The sequence below is a fragment of the Cavenderia fasciculata genome (assembly GCF_000203815.1).
Source record: "Cavenderia fasciculata unplaced genomic scaffold Scf_EUAJFUG02HR96I-5, whole genome shotgun sequence".
NCBI lineage: Eukaryota > Evosea > Eumycetozoa > Acytosteliales > Cavenderiaceae > Cavenderia > Cavenderia fasciculata.
The window spans coordinates 1,696,127-1,713,325 of NW_004457624.1; the positions used below are offsets into that span (position 1 = coordinate 1,696,127).

The following is a 17,199-nucleotide window of genomic DNA, read 5'->3' on the forward strand; positions in this document are numbered from 1 at the left end:
CTACAGTATTTGAATTTATTTTATTTGTGTATTTATAAATCTCCAAAACTTCTAGCAACTTGTTCATTGGTTGATACCAATTCTTTAAATATAGAATCTTTTGTTTTGTATCTCTCTGATGTCAATGACCAACAAAATATTCCTGTTGCACAATAATAGGCAGATTTAATACATTTTTCCAAACAATTTAAATTTGGAAATCGAATACCAAGTTCACCTTCCAGCTCCAGACAGTATTTTACTAAATTGTCAATATCTTGAATGATTGAGAGATATGCTTGTTGAGGTGTCATTCCATTGTGAATTTTTATCGACATTGCATTACAAGTTCCACTTTGCATTTTCTCGACCTCCCAAGATACAATATCATTCAAATGATAAACAATCTGGGCTATTGATTTTGTTAATTCTTTCCATGAAGGGTCTGAAAATAATAGTGATTCATTGTATCCTTGAGAATGGATAATTGTCATTATACATAGTTCAATCGCAATATTTGTAGTTCTTAAATAATCAACAACCGATAAAGATGGGACCTCTTTCATTCTCTAAAAAAAAATAAAAAAGAATTCAATAAAGTTATTATGATTATTATTTTTTTTGTACATACACTTAAATCTAAATGAGCAGTACCAACATCAATCCAACCAATCATTAGATTTAAAACCAAATTTTCCATATACGCGGATGGAGATTTCTCTTTGATTTTGTTGACAATGAAATGAGTACATTTATCCAAAGGTGTTGGATCTAATGGTAATTCATTTGTCATTATGATTCTTTTTGTTCTTTTATAGACTTTGATTGAATCTTCTCTTGAAATGTCACCATAATCATGCATTTCATCATAGAGTAGAGTCCAATCGGTCATTAATAGGAATTGGAACAATTGATCTTGGTTGCCATTTGGAAATGCATATTGAGGAGCACCACTAGTGTTCATATACATCTTTAACGACTTATCATTCTTTTCAAACACTCCAAAGTCAAGATACTTTTGGTAGCCCCATGATTTATATTCTGTTTGAGGAAGAGTAGGATAAAACCAATTCTCTGGAAATGTTAAATCTTTTTTAAGTGAATACATATGAATGACAAACCTTTATTATTTAATTTAATTGATAGAGAGAGAGAGAGAGTATAATCAAATTAAATAATAAAAAGATTATTTATAATTGTCTGTTGTAACCCTTGTTGTTTAAAACTACCATGTCGTTAATGGTGGTAAACAAGCGAGTGTGTGATAAAAATGAAATCGCTATTATTGAACGATTTTTGATACCATCGGGAGAATGAAACGACACCCACACCATTGTAATTTATTATTTGAAATAGATTCATCATGGATACATTCATTTTAATGTGTTTAAATTAGAAAATTTAACCTTTGCAATTAATATCTATCTTCTATTGCCTATATTGTCTATTCAAACGTTCATATGTATACATATTTTAAAATCTGATATTCCCCTCCAAGTTTTTGTAATGAAAATAATTTAAATAGATAATTTAAATTTAGATAAATTAAGGAATGACTCTATTAGATTTTATCTTTTCAATTAATGTTGGCTCAATAAATATTTAAATATGTCATCTATGAGATTGCTTGTCCACCAGATGAACCATGCATTGTTATACCTCTTTATGGTTCATGTTTCTATTTGAATTTAGAAAAATTTGAAAGGGAAGGGACCTTGGTCCTTTACTATATAAGTACTGGGGGCTCTAAGTGGTTCAAGAAACATTGACTTGGAAAAGTGCAGATTTCAATTTTGATATTTTCGAATTGTTTTTTACATTCGATTAAAAGTGATTGATGGATCAAGACAAAGATTTGAATCAATAGGATTTGTCATTCCTATTCGTTATATCGATTTAAAAATGTAAAAGACATGAAAAAGTTTAGGGTTATATATAAAATGGACTTGAAATCTTTAATCAAAAAAAAAAATTATTTACTCTAACATTTCCATCTTTTAAAATATGACTACTCAAACTCCAAATGGTTTCATTCCTCTTACACAGTATGATAATTTAAAAAAATAAATAAAGAGAAATACCGATTTATTAATTAATTTTTTTTTTCCAAAGTAAATCCCAAATGGATTATGTTTTGCTCAACTGTCCATCAAATCAATTGGTTGTATTCTATTTTACATATCCATATTGTTCTCCATGTAATTCTATTTTGAGTCGACTCTCTCAATGGACTACACTATTTCCAACCATTAACTTCTATCATATCAATTTGGATCAAAATACAAAGTCCCACATTGCTGCATCATTCATTAGTTCTTGTCCAACTATCCAAGTATTCCAAGATTATATTGACATTAATACATTTATTTCAATGAGAACTAGTAGCAATCCAAATGATTATGAATATGATTTCAATCTATTATTGGAAGAAAGAGTTTGACCCGAAAAAATTATTTAAATAAATTTATGTCAATTATATTCCCAAATTTATCTGGTCTTTTATTAAATTGTGTGAAAAATATCTTTTTGATTGATCTATAGAAACCAAAGTTGGCTTGTCCAAATCAGGAGATATCAATTTTTGAGCCCCTTTGTCAATTTTAATGTCTATTTAAAAAATTTGACACACTCAAAAATTGACATGACATATATTTGTGCTGTCGTGATTTATCTAGATAGGATTGAATCATTAGGATTTGTCATTCCTGCTTCGAATTAACCATTTATAAATTAAAGGTACCGAAACAACTTGGAACATACCTTAACCAACCCTTTAAAATAGTCTGCTGGTCCAGTTAGTTAAATCATCATCAACAACAACAATTCAATCAATTAAATTAAATAATTAACAGTCGTCTTCTTCTTCTCTTTTAAAACTATTCAAACTTTCTAAAAAATGGTTACTCAAACTCCAACTGGTTTCATTGTCCTCCCCAAGTATGTAGCCATTATAAAAAATATACATTTTTATTTTATCTAGATTTAATTCCAAGTTCATTATTTCTCAAATACAATTTCCTCTCTGATTAGTGTTGCAGCAGTTGAAGATGTATTATTCAATTCTCCATCAGATCAAACGATTGTATTCTATTTTACTGAACCAATTTGTCCAGGATGTGATACCATTCATAATCGACTCTGCCAATGGACTACTTTGTTTCCAACTGTCAAGTTTTATCAAATCAAGACTGAGATCCCAGGTATTACTACTCACCAATCTACCGATATTTATTATCCACTTCCTTGTATCAAGACTTTTAAGGTATAATAATTATAGTATTAGAAATGGGTTATCTTAAAATCTTTTTCTAATCCTTTTTTTTTTTTTTTTTTAAATAGGATTATCCAAGCTTTTATAATCGCATTACCAAAAGAAATGGTGTTAATACAGGTTTATATGAATCTGATATCAACTATGCCTTATCTTTGTAAAAGAGTTTATAAAATTGGATTCCATCCAACCTATACTTCAAAACTGTTAAAAATTAATTGAATAATAGTTTAAAATATTATTAAATAAACAACTAATCATTAATAACGATTTTGTCCTTATTTTTTTTGTGATTTTTATGTTTTAGAATAAATAAAAAGAATGGTGGTAGTGTGATTTGATTTATTTAAACTGGACTGTACATTCCAAGTCTAGTATCAAATTCCAATCTTAATTCTAATTGTAAATCATCGAACCATTTCTTGTATAATTTCTTTGCAAACTCGTCGATTACAATGACACCAATCGCCCAACAAAATAGAACTGCGTATAGTTCCCATGAAATTAATTTCAATAAATGAATTCCATCAATTGCCTTTAATGATATAAATGAAAATGCAATTTGGAATGATACACTAAGAAATTAAAATTTAAATTTAAATTAATACATTATTCTTTTTTCTTTTTCGATTTCTTTTTCTTACCTTAGGAAAACCAAAATAATCCAAATATTATTTCTACGTAGAGGATTATTTTTAAAAATACTTTGAGTATGATGAATAAAGCTCATACTAGAGACGGCGAGATAATAGACAAAGGCAAACATCATAATATTTTGAGAGACGAGGAGGGCATTTGAAAAAGAGGTGGGTGTGTCGGTAGGCCAATCAGAGAGGTTACCACCAAAAACATTTGATAGACTGGCACCAGATAGATCGTGCAATGCCCAAACGAAATAGAGCACCGTAAGAATGAGCGATGGAACAAGACGAATGGCAAGATATCTCGCAAAGGTTGGGATATGTTTAAAGGAGCTATTGTTTTTGGGTGAAAGCATCATCATGACATCCTTGTCTCCGCTCGTAGCCAACAAGGAGTATCCAATCATTGGAATGATGATAATCTCTAGCCAAAGCAGTTGTAAGCCCGTTAGAGGGACACCACCTACAACACCGTCACGTGGCATACTGACAATGAGAATACCGGCAACCAAACACATCAATACCAATGACATGCTTGCCGAAAGAATAAACTGTAGACACTGACGTGTGTTGGTTAGTTGTTGACGGCCGACGTGGAACAATTCTACAATTTCATTGAAATCTGTACGACGATGGAATACGAGTGAACATGGCAACGAGGTAATGTCGCAGCAGAGAGATTGTGTCGATGGGTTGGCGGTCGGCACTCTTTTAGTGTCGGTTGTTTTGATTGGCAGCGAAGCAAGATGAGTGATGGATTCAGTGTCAAAGAAATTACGACTGGTCAACAGTGGACGAGGGTCACCCTTGTTGAGAGGCATGTTTAGACAACGTGAAACGGCTGGTTCCAATCCAAATGCCAAATCACTTTGTGCAAAGATGGGTGTATTTTCGTATTTCAGAGCACTACCAAGGCAACAGACGACTTCACCATTTTCTTGAAGAATTTTAATCATTTCCAATTTGGTCTCTGGTGTACTATTACTAAACATTGGTACCAAAAGAGGAACATTATCAATCTCTTCCAAATGACTACGAATGGCCGAAATACCCTTTGGTAAACGTGATGGACCGTCGCAATGATCGGGTTCATTTGGTTCTGGATCGCGTAAAGAGATGCAACAATTCCAATCTGTCTCTAGCCCCAATTTGTTGACAAAACTATTACTGATACGTCTATCTTCGTTGGTAAAGTAAACAAATCGAATACCAGCTGCACGAAGAACCTCTACAAAATGATTGGCGTGTGATTTTGGCAATACTTTCATTCCTGCCATACCAATGAAAATTTGATCATTTTGAAGTTGTTCCAAAGTATCATTCTCTGCAATGGTACTTGTTTCTGGCCACACCACAACACCATCATCTTCTACTGTAATCTTTTTAGATGGTGATGTTGCCAATATTTGATCCAAAGAATCTTGTTCACTCTTTTCCTCTTCCGATGGTTGAATAATGATTTTTGGTGGTGAGGCTATTGTTGCAGCAGTAGTTGGTTTCCCTTTTGACTTGTTGTTGTTCTTATTGTTTGTATTTTTAGAAAATGGTCTTCTCTTTCTAATGATTCTTGAATCAGATTCTGAAGTTTCAGTCATTGAAGTATCATCAATAATAATATTTCTACCTCTATACTTTTTTTTCTTTTTTGGTTGGTTGTTGGAAGAAGATGACGAAGAGGATGAAGAGGACGATGAATCTTCGTCATCTTCTTCACTATTGTATTCAAAAATGTCATCTCCTTCATCTTCCAAATCTGCATCATCATATGAATGGTTATCATCTGTTGTTGCATTCTTATTTTTCATACTTGATGAATCATCTCCACTTTCATACTCTAATGTAACTGGTGGTAATTTTAAATGTTTTGTTATTGTTGATATTGATAAATTATTATTATTATTATTAAGACTATTATTATTATTATTATTATTATTTCTTTGTTGTTGTTGTGGTTTTACCAATAATCTTTCAATATTATTATTTATAATATTATTATTAATATTATTATTATTTGGTAAAACAGGAGATTGTTTACCACTTGGAATTGGAGAATCAACAACAATGATGATTTCAGGATTGGCAACATTTTGATGTTGTTGTTGATGTAATGATATTGGACCATTGTGATCAATTTCCTTTGCGTTACTACCTGGAAGTGGAGATAATACAACAATGGAAGGTTTATAATCATCCTTTTTAGAAAGTTGAATTCTTAGGTTTTCCTTTTCTTTTTCCTTTTCCTCGTTTCCAGAGGCATGACGTTTTCCAACTACACTATTTGAGAATCTAACATCAACTAGTGGACTATTGACACTACCAGATATAAACATCTTTTTGAACTTGGATTCGATTGGTTTGTAGGCAAAAGAGATACATCGCATACCTTCATTGATCACCCACTTGTGATAGACTTGTCGTAACTTTTCCTTGTCTTGTTCGGTGAGTGTGACGATTGATTCACCGTCCCAATAGTGGTTACAGTGATCCAAGATGAGATCGGTACTGCCTTTGGAGAGGAGCTGGAGTGTTTCGCTACCGGCATCTTTGGCAACCAGTGAAATCATTGATGGTGAGTGATCGATGGCATCGATGATACTGCTAATACTGTCGGTGGTTTGGTCAGGCTTGACGGTACTGCGTTGCGTGAGTGTGTGGATCTCTTTGAGACGAACAAACTGGTTGGCAACGTCGTCTGAAAACCCAATCTCCTTGGCCAAAAGACAGAGACACTGCTCGTTGGTCGAGTCACCCGACGTGTCCTCGCGGTCACGGATGAGCTGCAGCTTGGATGCCTGGTCCGAGTAGATGCTCTGCGAGTGGGTGAGACTAGTGCTGGCACGGGGTGTCGAGTTTTGGCTGGCCGAGTAGAGCCGACACGTCTTGTTGAGTAGACAGTCGAGTCCGAGTGGTTTGAGTGCATTGATGTGGTCGCGCCACTCGCTGTCGTTGAATGTGATCGAGTATTGGGTGTGTGAGTACTCTGATGAGAGTTCGAGTCGCAGTGGCTCGCCATCGTCCAGCACACAAATCTCTCCGACCGTGCTGACAGGTTCCGACACGATACCCTCCTTGTCCAAGCAGCACAGCACTGTCGTCGACGCAATACGATGCAACAAATTGGAGGAATGTGAAAAGGCAACATGCTTGCTCGACAGAATCGCCTCCCAGTAGTTTTTCATCAACTTGAATGGCACCTTGGGTATCATGCTCGGACTAGTGTACTCGGTGTCGAAATTCAGAGCTGGATGGTCGTCTGAAATCTCACCTTTGAGACTCTGCTCTTGCAACACGTCAAACATGGCCAGTAGCTTGGCATGTCCGATCGAGTAGGCAATGAGCAGCATGATGCACGGCAACATGACAAAACTAAATGCCATGAGCAGGTCGACCTGTCGCACAATCAACAAGTCGACCAAAGACCGCTGGTCTTGCAAGATGGAACGGATAATGTTGGCAACGAGCGACACACCAATCACAATCCAGAGGAAACGCTCAATTGCAATCTTGATATAGTTGATTGCATTGATGACTGGGTTGGTTGGACGTTCGCAAGAGTGTGACAAGGCAGTGTTGAGTTGCGAGAAGCAAGGTGTTTCATGTACTCTGAAACAACATCTCCCCGATGTGAATAATTTTGCCTTTGTCAATCGTACGTGCTCGTCGCGATCAGTCATATCGGGATTGATCGTGTACAATGCCTGTTCGAGGAAATCGCTCGTGTACAAATCACCAGCCCTTAAAATGACGGTTTCAAAGTTTGGTTCTATGCACTGTATCATCACCTGCACCTTTTCACCTTCACGCATACTCACGTGATCCCCCTCTACCAATAGATTGAGTGGCACCTTTCGCCAACGATCGTCTCTGCAGCAGCTGACCACAGAGATTGATTCTGAATTGGTTGTCACTCCATTCTCGAGCACGTCACCACACTCCATATATCGTTTAATGTGACCACGTGCCTTGGCAATCGTTTCATTGTGTTCCAATCGTTCCTCGCGAACATGAAAGAATATATGTAACATTACAAACAGTAGCATCAGTCCAGCCTCTACAATCAAATGAATAGCTTGAAACTTTTCAACTTCCAATGCAAATGCCACCACCAATAGTACAATACCAACCATATACAACATTGGTGTCACTCTAACCATCTCTTTTAATAATACCTTTTTTACACTAAATTGTGATAACATTTCCTTTTCATTTAATAAATTCTCTATTAAATTTACAAGATTCCTAAATTAAATAGAAAAGTAAGATAAAAAGTAAAGCATATTTATATCTCATTCATTGTTGTTCATACTCTGAAGCTTGTTGTGAAGTTAGACCAGCATTTGGATGTTGATGAATTCTTTGATTGTCATTGTAAGTGTCATGGAATGATACACTGATATCATCTCGAAGGTTATAGGATAGTGAATTCTTGTGACTGTGTTGTGGTTGATAGAGTATATGTGAATGTTGATGATGATGATGATGATGATGAGGATGATGAGTTGGATGTGTAGGATGATGCATAGTTGTCATATTATGATGACTTTGACTTCGAGGCATCTCTGTAAGTGTCGTATGTCCACCCCCTCCAACACCTCCACTACCACCAGCGCTAGTAGTGATGCCATTTGGTTTCAATGTTGAATGAGGTGATGATTGTTTACCTCCCAATGTTGTTAGATTAGGATGACTACTATTTGGTTTAATATTTGGTGACAATGAAATAGATGCAGCTGAAGTAGTAGTAGAAGTAGTATGTTTATCATCATTATGATGATTATCAACTATAATAACTTTTTGTAATTTAACTATAGTAGTATTGTCGTTGTTATTTGGTGTATCATTATTATTATTATTATTATTACTTGTTTCTTGTTTTGATAGATCTGCACCTTCTTCACCTTCATTTACGACTACAACACCTGCCATCTCACCATCACTATTATTATTGATATCTGACATTATTTGTATTACATGAGATAGGTGATGATGAAGAAGAAGAAGATAAAAATAGACTAGACTGCGAGTATCTTTTAGAGTATTCTTAAATCGACCTGTCAAATCTACTAAAAACCAAAAAAAAAAAAAAAAGAAAATTAAAAAAAAAATACTTCTATACTTATATATTTATTCATTCATTTGTGTTTGTTTATTTGTGTAAGATACAATTTATATATATGATCGTAAAATGCCTATTTGTTATATTATATATACAAGTATAGTACTTGTATGAATTGAAAAACTGGTGACCAGTTCTGTCGATTTGTGTTAAAATTTACCTTGTTGATAATCTGAAAAAGCTTGTTGTAATTCTTGAGGAGTAGTCATTACAAATGGACCTTGTCTAGCTATTCTTTCTCCAATGGGTGCAGCTGCAATTAAAATAAATCTGGCACCATTTGTACCTGCTACACCTTGTACAAGACTTTGACCAAGACTACCATCCAACACAGAGATGTGAGATTCTGGTATCAATGTTGTATTGTCGATTGGTCCAAAATCGGCTGAACCACTGTACATGTAAATAAATGTTGTATGATGTGATGGAATCTCCTCGATCTTAAAGTTAGATCCCGGTTGGAGAATGACGTCGAGATAGAGTGGATTGGTAATGACACCATCCACAGGTCCAACCTTTTCACGAAACTTTCCTGCAATCACTTTAACCTTGTCTCCATTGGATTCAAATACTTCTGGAACGCTTTCAGATGGAATACGTTGATACCGTTGATCCATCATTTTATGTGTCGAAGGTAAATTAATCCATAATTGAAATCCCCATAATAATCCATCTGTTTGTTTCATCATTTCACTATGAATTATTCCTTTTCCAGCTGGGATGAGAAAAATAGAAAATAGAAAATAGAAAAAAAAAAGGATTAATTTAAATATTTAAATAAATAATTTAAATTTATATATATTTACCAGTCATCCATTGAATTGAACCAGGACCTATCATTCCTTGATTTCCCTTATGATCTTTATGTTCCATTGTTCCTGCCAACATATAAGTTATAGTCTAAAAAATTAATTAATTAAAATTCATTTAATTCATTCATTCTATCTCTTTCTTTCTCTTTTTTATATCCTTTACATACCTCAAATCCACGATGTGGATGATCTGGAAATCCAGCACCATATTCATCTATATTATCAGATTTAAATTCATCCAACAAAAGGAATGGATCTAAATGTGGTATGGTGCCACCAATAATTCTATTCAACTTAACTCCACCTCCATCTGATGTGGCCATTCCCTTGACCACTTTAGATACTGTTCTTGTTGTCATAAAAGGAATATGTATTTTAAAGTAAATAAAATGAATGGATGCAAAGACTTTTTAAAATTATTGATCGTTTTTTGCAGAATGTTGATGACGATGATGGTGACGATGATCGCAGGTAGTACTTGTAAAAGAAAAGAGTTGTAGTTGTTTTATAACTTGTCTGAAAATAATAAAAAGAGATATATATATATACATATATTGATAGATATATATATTGATAGATAGACAGATATAAAATATTAAAAGAGAGATAAATATTAATATTAAATATATTTCTTAAATTAAATCTTATGCTATGCTATCTTTATTTACATTATCTATTTAATACTACACTCTTCTTCTTCTTCTTCTTCTTTTACTTGTCTCTTTTACAAAATGATATAAAACAATTTCGATCTATCTCTTTGAAACCCCCCAGAAAGAAAGAAAGAATTAAACACTAAAAGAAGAATGAATATGAATAAAAAGATAAATGATTATATATAATTTCCGGGAGGAATGAGAAATAGTTCTATAATGTTTGCAAGTCATGTCATATCTTGTGCAAATATTCTCAGGAGTATCTTTCTTCTTTAGTTTAGTTTCAATGTCTCATTCTCTCTCCTCCACTCTCTTCATTCTAGATGGTACGAAAGATTGATTTTATAATAATCGTTGAGAGAGATCACATTTGATTTTATTTAATTAATTAATTATTCTCAATACCAACGACGACGGACGAATCCAACCACCACAACCAAAACAACAAAAATAAAAAGCAATGTGTAGAACCTACAGAAACGTCGTGATCTATATTTGGTCCTTTTGTTTAGACAGAGCCAGCTCGACCAAAAATATCGTCGTTCATTCATTGGGTTTGTGGGAAAAACTTTAGATCGATCAATCCTATTTTGTGAAGGATCGACATCCGCATCCTGATTAAGTGTCAAAAGACAAGATTGAGAAGAAGGCGGTTGGTCTGGCAAAAGACAAAGAGACAGTAGAACATGATCGACACAAAAAATGGGTGATCCTCTTGCCGATTATCATAATCTCTGTAAAGAGTGCACAAGATTATTTGTAACCTTGTTTGATGCTTTTAAACAAAAAAAAAATCAAATGATTGAATGTTCAATTGTTTATTGGTCAATATTATTATTACTTTGCAAAGTGTTGGGATATTTATAGTTTGTTAAAGTTTAGTAAAAGTTTGTTTTTTAAATAACACGATAGAGACAGATTTCTTTATAATCATCAAACTCTTGATCATCTGGATGGATATGATCGGGAGGTACAATTTGTTCACGTTTTAACCAACCTTTGATTGATAATCCTAGTTTGTTGGATTTAAAAGTATCTTCGATGGCGGGGATGGTGACAATCTGCATTCCCTTTTTGGCGGCTGTTAGTTTCTTTAGGTTGTTCCAAAAGGCAATGTGTTTGGCTCGGTCGGCTTCAAAAAACTCTAATACATTGTTCATAAAGATGACATTGGCAGCCTCTATGTGTTTATCGCCCACCTTGAACACGTCGCCTTGGACCAAGGTTACACGGTCCTCCATTTGATACTTTGCAACCATCTTTTCTTGCAACTTGCAAAAGAATGGGTCGATCTCGAGACCAATCAACTGTTTGGCATCGCTAAACAAATATCCACTATACAATACTGCTCCCAATCTTGAACCAATATCCAATACAGTCTTGTTTTTCAAATTACCCAATACCTGTTTACCAAATATATATTTTAATTGTATTGGTGATGTTGAATGTGATATGAAATCTTCAAAATAATAGAAAATAGAAAAATAGAAATATAGAGTTAATTATTATTATTATTATCCAAGTTTTTATAGTTTCTATAATTATTTCTTAGTTTCATACTTAGAGGAGAAGTATTATGAGAATTACAATCCAAACAATAATTATTTGCAAGTTTACCACGTTCTATTAATTCATCAACATCAGATTCACTATACAAGAATCCATCAACTGATACTGTATTTTCTTTTGTATAATCTTTAAACTAAAAAAAAAAAAGAAAATGAACAAACAAATATATAGTTAACTATCCTATCCTATCTCCTCTCCTATCTCATTTATCACTTGATTCATCTCTTACATTTTCATTCTTTGGTATAATAATATTTTCATTTGGTGCTTTTGTATCCAATGATGGTAATTCTTCTTTCAAATCTTGAATGATGGTAGCCAAGATATTGTCTTGCATCGATTCATCTTCTGCAGGGTTCTTGTGTTCATCGATTTTAACATTCAATTGATTGCAAACATAACTTGTAAACTCGATCATATCTCTTTCATTTTCTTTAATCATTGAGACCATCATCTTAAATTGTTCTTTTAAATCATCAAGACTAAGTTCCTCTTCATCTATAATCTCTTCTTCTTCTGATATTTCTTCCTCTTCTACAACTGGTTTCTTTCTTTTATGTTGGTGTTGTTCTACTGGTGGTTTTTGTTGTTTCTGTTGTTGTTTACTCATGATGATATGTGAATAGATAAAGTAAAGTTATCTATTCTTATTTATATAAAGTAAAGATGTAAATTAATTAACGAAAGATTCGTTTTTTCAAATGTTCTTATTAAAAAAAAAAAAAACGAGTCGATCAATTATTGATTGGGGAAATAATATTAATTAAATATTAAAGTAAATAATTATAATTATTATTTCAATTTATTTACATAAAATATAAATGATATGTTACATTTGAATTGTCTGACTCGAAAGGTATTGACACTCTTTTACAAAGATAAGGCATAGTTGATATCAGATTCATATAAACCTGTATTAATACCATTTCTTGTGGTTATGCAATCATAATAGGTTGGATAATCCTATTTAAAAAAAATAATATAAAAATAATGATTAGAAAAAAGATTTTATATATCACATTACTAATACTATAATTATTATACCTTAAAAGTCTTGATACACGGAAGTGGATAATAAACATCGGTAGATTGGTGAGTAGTAATACCTGGGATCTCAGTCTTGATTTGATAAAATTTGACAGTTGGATACATAATAGTCCATTTACAGAGTCGATTATGAATGGTATCACATCCTGGACAAATTGGTTCAGTAAAATAGAATACAATCGTTTGATCTGATGGAGAATTGAATAATACATCTTCAACTGCTGTAACGCTAATCAGAGAGGAAAAGGAAAAGGAATTAAATACATAAATTAAAAATAGTTTTTTTAGAATCCTACATACTTGGGGAGGACAATGAAACCAGTTGGAGTTTGAGTAACCATTTTTTAGAAAGTTTGAATAGTTTAAAAGAGAAGAAGAAGAAGACTGTTAATTATTTAATTTAATTGATTGAATTGTTGTTGTGGATGATTTAACTAACTGGACCAGCAGACTATTTTAAAGTGTTGGTTAAGGTATGTTCCAAGTTGTTTCGGTACCTTTAATTTATAAATCGAAAATGCGAAACAGGTATGACAAATCCTAATGATTCAATCTTTTTAATCATCCTATCTATTGGATTGATCAATCATTCTGTCAGAATAGGTCATATCAAAATTAATCGAGATTATCTGTGTGAATTAAAGACAGACAACTGTCAATGTCAACTTGATTTTAGATTTTTGTCAATGCTATCTTCTTGAAATCCAAAAGATTTGATACCAAAAATAAATATTATTATTCATCGCTTTGAATCGCAATGTTGGATAGCTATAATTGATGAATAATGGATCCACCAAGGTTTATTTTATCATTATTATTGAAAAAAATGATTCTTCTTTTCTTTCTTTTTGTGTTAATGTTTAAAAATAGTATTATTTCCTACCATTTTAATTTGTCGTTTGTTATTATTATTATTATTAATATGTAGTGAGGAGGAGGAGGAGGAGGAGGAGGAGGCAAAGCTATTTCAGCTGATTGACAGTTGGGCTTGGAAAAAAAAAAAAAGAAAAGTATATATGTGTATGTGTATGTGTATGTGTATGTGTATGGTATGTATATGTGTTTGATGCTTATGGTCCATCGTCAGCGCTTTGTATGTTGGGTATGTTGTTTAAACATTCATTATTGTTATTGTTTGTTATTATTATTATTATCTTTTCTATCTATCTATCTATCTATATTATTAATCTTATATTTCTTATATTTTCTTATTCATTCAAAGTTGGTAAAGAGTTTGTAATGTTTGAACCATTTTTCTCTTGTTGCTTTTGTTCTTGTTGGAGGTTACGTTCGAATTCCAATGTCTTGATGAGTGGAGTGAAACATAAGAAGGCCATTGTACCAGCTACCCATAGTGCATTAAAGGTCCAACGAAGTGAAAAGAATGATAGATTGGCAAGTGTTACAACCTTTGTCTTTAATCCCATTGGCAATGAGAAACGTGGTGTAGATGCAGCTTGCTTGGCTGCTGATTCAAATTGTGGTGCTGATCTATTATTCGACATTCTATCTATCTATCTATCTATATATCTATGGGTTTATAAAGATGATTTGATCTAATCTATTACTCTCGTCTTTTTAATTTAATAGTCAAACTCTTCTATCATGTAATGAGAGGCGTTTGTCTAAATTTTAAAAAATAAAAAAAAATGAGAAAAAAAAAAAAAGGAACATCTACACAAAACATCGATATTCATTCTTACAACTGGCAATATTGAATTAATTCATAGTTTACAGTCATTAATGATAGGATAGGATAGGAATATATCTGTTGGTCACAACTTGTCGTCAAAAGCTAGTAGTGGTGGTGTAGATGGTAGAACGTATCATGAAGCGTTTATCGCCGAGGATTGCATCCATCAAAGTCTGCCATCTCGTAATAATGGTGGACCATTTGTCGTCTATCCTCGTTTTAGTATGAGATCTTTGTTGCAAAGAGGATCAAGAAAAGAGGAAGAATCTACTCTATTTGTGGTCTCAAACCTACCACTGTAAGAGTCAAGTGTTTTTTTGATCATTTACCGCCAATAAGGATTATTGATTCAAATTATAACCGGAACCCAACAACAATAACAACCAATGCAAATACTTTATGTGTATGTATTATTAAAAATATAATGATATGAAATCTTTGATCTCATCAATAGATATTATTATTATTATTATTATTATGGCATTTAAATCAGTCGATGACTCAAACTGGGCAATGTCTAATTTCTTTGCTCAACCACCATTTTATCTGACACCATTGTTCTCCTTGTGTAATTATTCACTTGAATGAATTATCGATCCATGCATGCATGATTCTGGATATATTGATTTACTTTCCATTTCTGTTTGTTGATTTGAAACTTTATAATCTTTGGGACAAAATTGATAACTGAGATTTATCTCTACTCATCATCATGATCATCAAGACATTGGAATTCGAACAAACGAGAAAAATAATAACATTGGAAAATAAGGACAAACTCTTAAACAAAAGAAAAGAAACGACTGTCTAAAAGTGTGAAAAAAAGTAAAAAACAATTGACCACACTTGTGTTTATCAAGCTTGATAGTTTGACCACACTTTAAGTCGATTAGTTCATGACACCAAAGAAAGAAAGAAAGAAAGAAAGAAATAAGTCAGTACTCTTCATATCTCTTTTCTCTTTTCTCCTCACTTGTTTTTCTATCATTTTTAAAGTACTATAGTTGTACAATTCTATAAATATATACATTCATATATAATATAATATAAATATAATAATCGATTCAAAATCGAAATGAGTATAGTTAAAGAAGGATACTTGTTTAAACAAGGTAGTAAAGTTTCTACCAATTGGGTAAAGAGATATTATATCATTCAATCAAATCTATTATTACGATATAAAAAGAAACCTGTATGTGTTTTATAGAGATTATTAGATTATAATCTAGACTAGACTAGACTAGACATATGTTTACAATATATTGTATCTTATTCACTTTTTTTCCTTTCCATAGGGAACCAAAAATGTATTACCAAATTGGACATTAGATATAACAAATACAACGGTGGATCATGGATCGGTCATAAAATATTGTATTTCCATTACTACACGTGATCTCAAAACTGTCTATCTTTCAGCAGAGACGGCTCAAGATGCAGTCGATTGGATTCTACATTTAAAAAGAGCTTGTGCTACACCAATGACAAATAGTAAAATGACATTGGCTTCTGCTACAACCTTTACATCGACTACAAATACATCAACCCCTTCTTCTTCTAAACCTGTTCCATCCATTCCTACACAGGTTTCAATGAAACCATTACCTCAACAACCAACTCCAACAGCTATTGTTCAACCTTTACATAATCCATATATGGTTCCAATCACCACTAATACTACTACCATGTCTAATGGATCAACAATAGTTCATCCATCTGTCATTGTAACCAACAATCAAACTCCATTTTATCCTTATCAAACTCATTTTATTCCAAAACAACCTCAACAACCTCAACAACAACAATATCAATATCAATATCAACAACCACCACCTCCTCCTCAACAACAATACCAATATCAACAACCTCAACAACAACAATATCAACAACCACCTCCACAACAGCAACAACAACCATTTCAACAATATCCAAATAATAATTATGTAAACCAACAACAACAACAACAACAACAACAACAAGCCAATATATTTAATAATAGTCAACAACAACAACAATACCAACAAACATTTTATAAATTAAATAATACCAATACCAATCAATGTAATATAGTCAATAACGGTGCATCATTATCACCACCACCATCAACCACATCTTCATCATCTTCAACTTCATCTTCTTCATCTGTTTCTTCATCCGTTTCACAACCTCAATTGTATCCATCTTTGGATGCCAACAATAATAATCCTAATAGTGGACATATGTATCCTAATAACAATGGTAATAATAATTATTTATCAACAGCACCAACAACAGTTTCAACTAAACAAGAATCTAGATATGGTGATTTTTCTCAATACTATAATTTCCAAAGATAATAATAATAAAAACTAGAAATAATAATATTTATTTATTTAATTTTTAAATTAAAAAGGAATTTTTCTTTTCTTTTTTTTT

General features: G+C 32.6%; 8 protein-coding genes across 8 annotated transcripts; 3 read left to right on the plus strand and 5 right to left on the minus strand.

The window, feature by feature from the left end:
- Nucleotides 1-32: 32 nt before the first annotated feature.
- Nucleotides 33-1,856, minus strand: DFA_11666 (uncharacterized protein; the record flags this gene model as incomplete). The annotated part of the gene is made up of 3 exons (XM_004350562.1): nucleotides 33-548; nucleotides 611-1,100; nucleotides 1,798-1,856. 3 exons carry the CDS (start codon nucleotides 1,854-1,856, stop codon nucleotides 33-35), a joined length of 1,065 nt encoding a protein of 354 aa, XP_004350613.1.
- A 127-nt stretch (nucleotides 1,857-1,983) lies between these two features.
- DFA_11667 (uncharacterized protein) lies at nucleotides 1,984-2,419 on the plus strand (the record flags this gene model as incomplete). The annotated part of the gene is made up of 2 exons (XM_004350563.1): nucleotides 1,984-2,024; nucleotides 2,092-2,419. 2 exons carry the CDS (start codon nucleotides 1,984-1,986, stop codon nucleotides 2,417-2,419), a joined length of 369 nt encoding a protein of 122 aa, XP_004350614.1.
- A 456-nt stretch (nucleotides 2,420-2,875) lies between these two features.
- On the plus strand, nucleotides 2,876-3,411 carry DFA_11668 (uncharacterized protein; the record flags this gene model as incomplete). The annotated part of the gene is made up of 3 exons (XM_004350564.1): nucleotides 2,876-2,916; nucleotides 3,010-3,241; nucleotides 3,319-3,411. The coding sequence occupies 3 exons, from the start codon at nucleotides 2,876-2,878 to the stop codon at nucleotides 3,409-3,411; spliced, it is 366 nt and encodes a 121-aa protein (XP_004350615.1).
- Nucleotides 3,412-3,596: 185 nt separating this feature from the next.
- Nucleotides 3,597-10,142, minus strand: DFA_11669 (putative transmembrane protein; the record flags this gene model as incomplete). Its single annotated transcript, XM_004350565.1, has 6 exons — nucleotides 3,597-3,825; nucleotides 3,895-8,130; nucleotides 8,198-8,954; nucleotides 9,168-9,722; nucleotides 9,814-9,907; nucleotides 9,987-10,142. The coding sequence occupies 6 exons, from the start codon at nucleotides 10,140-10,142 to the stop codon at nucleotides 3,597-3,599; spliced, it is 6,027 nt and encodes a 2,008-aa protein (XP_004350616.1).
- A 1,229-nt stretch (nucleotides 10,143-11,371) lies between these two features.
- DFA_11670 (uncharacterized protein) lies at nucleotides 11,372-12,654 on the minus strand (the record flags this gene model as incomplete). The annotated part of the gene is made up of 3 exons (XM_004350566.1): nucleotides 11,372-11,934; nucleotides 12,036-12,177; nucleotides 12,274-12,654. 3 exons carry the CDS (start codon nucleotides 12,652-12,654, stop codon nucleotides 11,372-11,374), a joined length of 1,086 nt encoding a protein of 361 aa, XP_004350617.1.
- A 260-nt stretch (nucleotides 12,655-12,914) lies between these two features.
- DFA_11671 (uncharacterized protein) lies at nucleotides 12,915-13,432 on the minus strand (the record flags this gene model as incomplete). Its single annotated transcript, XM_004350567.1, has 3 exons — nucleotides 12,915-13,007; nucleotides 13,089-13,320; nucleotides 13,392-13,432. 3 exons carry the CDS (start codon nucleotides 13,430-13,432, stop codon nucleotides 12,915-12,917), a joined length of 366 nt encoding a protein of 121 aa, XP_004350618.1.
- Nucleotides 13,433-14,299: 867 nt separating this feature from the next.
- Nucleotides 14,300-14,596, minus strand: DFA_11672 (uncharacterized protein; the record flags this gene model as incomplete). The annotated part of the gene is made up of 1 exon (XM_004350568.1): nucleotides 14,300-14,596. One exon carries the CDS (start codon nucleotides 14,594-14,596, stop codon nucleotides 14,300-14,302), a length of 297 nt encoding a protein of 98 aa, XP_004350619.1.
- Nucleotides 14,597-15,859: 1,263 nt separating this feature from the next.
- Nucleotides 15,860-17,120, plus strand: DFA_11673 (uncharacterized protein; the record flags this gene model as incomplete). The annotated part of the gene is made up of 2 exons (XM_004350569.1): nucleotides 15,860-15,976; nucleotides 16,080-17,120. The coding sequence occupies 2 exons, from the start codon at nucleotides 15,860-15,862 to the stop codon at nucleotides 17,118-17,120; spliced, it is 1,158 nt and encodes a 385-aa protein (XP_004350620.1).
- Nucleotides 17,121-17,199: the final 79 nt, after the last annotated feature.